Genomic DNA, 5,473 nt, shown 5'->3' with positions numbered 1-5,473 from the left:
CGATGTGATGAAATACAATCACTAATTATACACTTGGTAGGACGATGTGATGAAATACAATCAATAATTATACACTTGGTAGGACGATGTGATGAAATACAATCAATAATTATACGGAAGTTAACAAATCTATGTACTTAATTAAATTGTTTTTAATCGTTTTGGACACAAAATCATTTCCAACGTGTCAAAATCACTATATATATATTTGTACAGAAATAACTGTTTGTCACAGTAAATTCCATCCCGTTTCTTCTCTCTAGGCCTTACATAATTGACGTTATACCGTGGAAGGCTCAGAAATAAAGACAAACACAGCGCTAGTGTCTGTAGTTTTACGTTTTCTATTAATTGCACTTGAATAAATTGTTTAGTTATTGTGAGACAAACAAATGTACTCTTTCACACTTTAACCTTTCACACCTTACTCAAGTGAAGTGTAGTCTTTCACACTTTAATCTTTCACACCTTGCTCAAGTGACTGTGTAATTAACGGTACAAACATTATACAAAAAGGCAGCAAAGTTAACTGGTTGTTTGTTTTAGAGTAAAGCCACGTTGAACTATCTACCTAACTATCTATCTAACTATCGAACCCCGGAATATATTGTTGCAAGTCCTAAACTTACCGCTGTCTCATCTGGGGACGCCAAGTTAGTTTATTTGTTTACTCAATGGATAGTCAAAGAATATTCATAGAATCTCTAACCTGTATCTGCGGCTTACAACGTTAGAAACCTGGTTTCGATACCTGTGGTGGGCAGAGCACAGATAGTCCATTGTGTATCTTTGCCCTTAACTACAAATGCCCCCCAGTGGCACAGCGGTATGTCTGGGGACTTACAACGCTAGAAACCGGGTTTCGATACCCGTGGTGGGCAGAGCACAGATAGCCCATTGTGTAGCTTTGTACATAAATTGCAAACAAACAAACAAATTAACTACAAACAAACAATCTAACCTGTATTACTCTCGTTTTCTTCGCATATTGAGCCCTCTATCGGTCTATTCCCTTGCGTTACTGTTAACTTTATTTTATTTAAGAGATCTCCAAGAACTTCCATGCTAGGAGATACGATAAAGTCGATAAAGCCTGAAATTAGAAATAGATTAATTAAATCACACTAATATTATTATGTATAATAAGCATTGGCTACACTATGTTCACCATTTGACAATCTAAATTACTGATAACCGGAGCTTAGTGTTGATTAATTAAATTTTATTTGAAAACAACAACAAAAAAAAAACTTTCAGAAGTTACATTATGTCAATGGTACAAAAATATTCGTCACAGAAGAAGCACTGAAAGTGAAATCATAGAACAATACATGTGAGTACCCGCCAAGGATATAAAACCTTGTTACTAAGAGAAAAGCATGCTTAAGTAAATGTCCATTTGAATTTGCTAATGCTTTGTCTGAAAACACACTAATAAATTTGAAGTAGCTAAACTGTTGCGGTGTAACTTAATCATTTTTGGCCATCTAGACGAAGTACACGATGGACTATTTTGTCATTTCGGCCATCTAGACGAAGTAAACGATGGACTATTTTGTCATTTCGGCCATCTACACGAAGTAAACGATGGACGATTTTGTCATATCGGCCATCTAGATGAAGTAAACGATGGACGAATTTGTCCTTTTGGCCATCTAGACGAAGTAAACGATGGACTATTTTGTCATTTTAACCATCTAGACGAAGTACACGATGGACTATTTTGTCATTTCGGCCATCTAGATGAAGTAAACGTTGGACGAGTTTGTCCTTTTGACCATCTAGACGAAGTAAACGATGGACTATTTTGTCATTTTAACCATCTAGATGAAATAAATGATGGACGAATTTGTCATTTTGGCCATCTAGATGAAGTAAACGATGGACGAATTTGTCATTTTGGCCATTTGATATGAAGTAAACGATGGACGAGTTTGTCATTTTGGCCATCTATATGAAATAAACGATGGAGATTTTGTCATATCGGCCATCTAGATGAAGTAAACGATGGACGATTTTGTCATCAGCATCAAGTTATGCATAAGGCAGTTACTATGTCATTGTTGTTGTTATTTGTTAAATCTAAAAACTACTCGAGGGCTATCTGCAATAGCTGTCCATAATTTTGAAGTGATAGGCGAGAGGGTAGACAGCTAGTTATCACCACCCACAGCCAACTCTTGAGCTACTCTAATTGAATAGTGGGATTTGACAGTCATCAGCGCCCCCAAAGTGCGGAGCTCAGTTTATTTCGTATACGTGACGCGAACACATGGCACGACGCTAGTTTCAGACGAGTTGAGTTGACACGTGAGTCTCTCATCACTAATCCCAGAAAAGCCAACTTTACCAGTTGCATATTTTGAGAGAGTAATTTAATTAAAATAATTAATTAATAAATACATTATAAAAATCCAAATAACGCGCTGCTGGGTTTTTGGTTTTACATTAAATACTGTTGATACAGTTATGATTTAAAGAAAATATTATTATCAATAGATGATAAATTGTCAGTGTACATACTATCATTAAAATATAGGGTTTAAAACGAAAAGAAGGTTTAAAAGTAATATAAGGTTGTTTTGATCATTAATTACCTTAACTTACAATTTTTTTTAGCTTAATAGAGACTTTATAAAATTCAGTTACAATTAATTTAATATAAACTGTTATCAATCCCCTAGCAATTTTACTGAGTAATAGTCTACGTCATTTACATTATTGTATATTAGTACAACATACCTTTCGATTAAACAAAATAGATTGGATTATTATGGAAAACAATGCACCTATCTTTAAAGTTTAGAACATGTAAATAATGATGCAACAGAACGTCCTTCTATTGCGGATTTCAAAGTGATTCCAAACAGCTACCTTTTTAATCATTATGATGACACTTTAAAGACAAACATCATTATCCACTTACTGTATTTTTAATAACTTCTCTGCAACACATAGTAAAACATGGAAGTAAAGTGTTGGTATTCTCGTGTACAAATGTTAGTAACATTTCTAAAGCAACAATCATAAGCTCCAAAAATTCATGCAGGAACGACGGGACCGTTGTGTCTCTTAATTTGGAAGTTGTCCAAAATTATTAACATATGTTTAGAGCAAATTGTAACATAGCACTGTTTCGTAACTTGGACTGTTCGCCGTCTTACCGATTTGAGATTCAGCAACTAGTGTTGTGTTTCTGTCACAGAGTGGTGAGAAGGGTAAGCCTAACTCTTTTTCTTTGTCGCCCTGAGCGGATGAAAAAACATAAAGTTTGAATACATAGAAAAACAATGAAGATGAACAATTAAATAAGATAATCCACAAAAATTAGCCTAACGCAAGAACTAACAATTAGTTGAGAAAAGGAAAGCAAATTACTAATATAGCTGTGAATTAACAAGGTAAGTGAAGAGAATGCATTCATTGAAAACTCTCGACTCAGATCTATACAGAAACAAAGAATTTCAGCATCTAATAACGCTTTGGACGTTGGAACAATAATACATTATGTATGAAGTCCACTGCTGGGCTTTACTTTAGAAACATTTTTAATTAGAGTAGATTTTTAGATTGGCACTTAATCTTATATAGAGAGCAGGCATTTTGTATATTTCAAGTCTGATTAAACTTATAGAAACTCTGTTTGTTTTATGATAACTTCTAGAAACTCTGTTTGTTTTATGGTAACTTATAGAAACTGTTTTATGGTAACTTATAGAAACTGTTTTATGGTAACTTATAGAAACCCTGTTTGTTTTATGGTAACTTAAAGAACCTCTGTTTGTTTTATGGTAACTTATAGAAATTATATATTATAATTGCCGATAAGTTGATACTGATTAAAAGTACCCCGATGGGACAGTGGTATGTCTGCGGATTTACAAAGCTAAAATCCGCGGCTCAATTCCCGCGGTGGACACAGCAGATAGCCCAATGTGGCTTTGTCCTAAAACAAACAAAAGAACAAAATAGCTGATTAAAAATTAATGTTTTGGGTTACTGAATATATCGAACTCGCAGACGTCATTTTCTCCAAAGTGACAGAAATAAAAGCATCAAGCTAGACCAAGTCACGACTAGCGAAACGTACGCCTCAACACGAACCCTTCATACTCCCTGGTGCAATCAGTTCGTTGAGATTAAATTAAAGCTAATTTTTGTGAATATATAAAATATTGATACAATTTTGTATAGTTTACAATAGCCTAAAGTCTTATGATGTTGCATATGCAACAAAGCTTGAAGTGGATTATCTAATAGTTTCCGTATTGAAGACTTTTTTGGGAAGATAATGGAGGCCTCAACTATGAAACAGTTTCTATACGTTACCATAAAACAAACAGAGTTCTATAAGTTACCATAAAACAAACAGAGTTCTATAAGTTACCATAAAACAGTTTCTATAAGTTACCAGAAAACAGAGTTTCTATAAGTTACCTAGAAAACAGAGTTTCTATAAGTTACCATAAAATAAACTGAATTTCTATAAGTTACCATAAAATAAACTGAATTTCTATAAGTTACCATAAAATAAACTGAATTTCTACAAGTTACCATAAAATAAACTGAGTTTCTATAAGTTACCATAAAACAGATTTTTTATAAGTTACCACACCTGTTGAAAGAATTCCTCCATCAGAAGCTTCGTCCAAGGATAATGTACGGTCCATTCTTTACTGGGGTGACTGATATCACAGCAATGGAGGATCAGAGCAAGAGCTTTGGCCTTGTCTATACTAAAAATACATAGGAAATGAATTCGTTAAGTGGAAACAATAGTGATAAAAACTTCAACTAAACGAACAGACAAACTAAAACCAGAAACATAAAAAACAGAGTAACCCTCACCCTGCTTAACTTCAACAGATGGCCCTTAATCTAGTTAGGTAAATGATGATGGAAAGTTTCTACAACGATCTGTGTGTCTTACCTGAACTCTGGATGAGATAGAAGTGTTTTCATTGTTTTAATTTGGTGAAAATGTGAGGACATGTCCGTTCCAAGCACCATCTCTATAGTTAGAGTTCGAAAGTCTCTGAAAAACAAGAAGTCTTGAATTGGTTTCACAACTGACCATACACAAATCTCTCTCTTACGAAACATGACCTTCTTATCTCTTACACGGAACATGACACTGTTTGTTTGTTTTTTACTACTAATAATATCATTTTTAAAACTAAATTATCAAAAACTCTTATTACAGTATATACACTGAGTGGTCATAAGTAAATAGACACCTATATTTTCGTCATTTAACTGATTTATGCTAACTAATTTGTGTTCATAGAGCACTATATGAAAGAAAATGGTCCTCACACTAATTATCTTGTGCTACAACATGCCTAGAACTCAAGGTTCTCTCGAATTGTCAGATTTTGTTAGAGGAAGGATAGTTGGTCAAGCAGATGGTGGAATAAGTCAGCGGAAAATTTCCCAGAATTTGGGAATCCCGCTTTTGACAGTCAACAGAATC

General features: G+C 34.1%; 1 protein-coding gene across 1 annotated transcript in view; it reads right to left on the bottom strand.

The window, feature by feature from the left end:
- LOC106462873 (calcium/calmodulin-dependent 3',5'-cyclic nucleotide phosphodiesterase 1-like) overlaps positions 1-5,473 on the bottom strand; it is a 54,181-nt gene that overhangs the window by 7,066 nt on the left and 41,642 nt on the right. Inside the window, exons 9-12 of the mRNA XM_022390273.1 lie at positions 4,931-5,035; positions 4,616-4,736; positions 3,165-3,246; positions 962-1,093 (exon numbers count right to left, since the gene is read on the bottom strand). Coding sequence (XP_022245981.1) covers positions 962-1,093; positions 3,165-3,246; positions 4,616-4,736; positions 4,931-5,035 — 440 coding nt within the window. The remainder of the gene's footprint in view (positions 1-961; positions 1,094-3,164; positions 3,247-4,615; positions 4,737-4,930; positions 5,036-5,473) is intronic.

This window comes from Limulus polyphemus, unplaced genomic scaffold, assembly GCF_000517525.1.
Source record: "Limulus polyphemus unplaced genomic scaffold, Limulus_polyphemus-2.1.2 Scaffold1272, whole genome shotgun sequence".
Classification (NCBI taxonomy): Eukaryota; Metazoa; Arthropoda; class Merostomata; order Xiphosura; family Limulidae; genus Limulus; species Limulus polyphemus.
The sequence above is the reverse complement of the archived record's forward strand: the minus strand, read 5'-3'. Positions and strand labels throughout refer to the sequence as shown.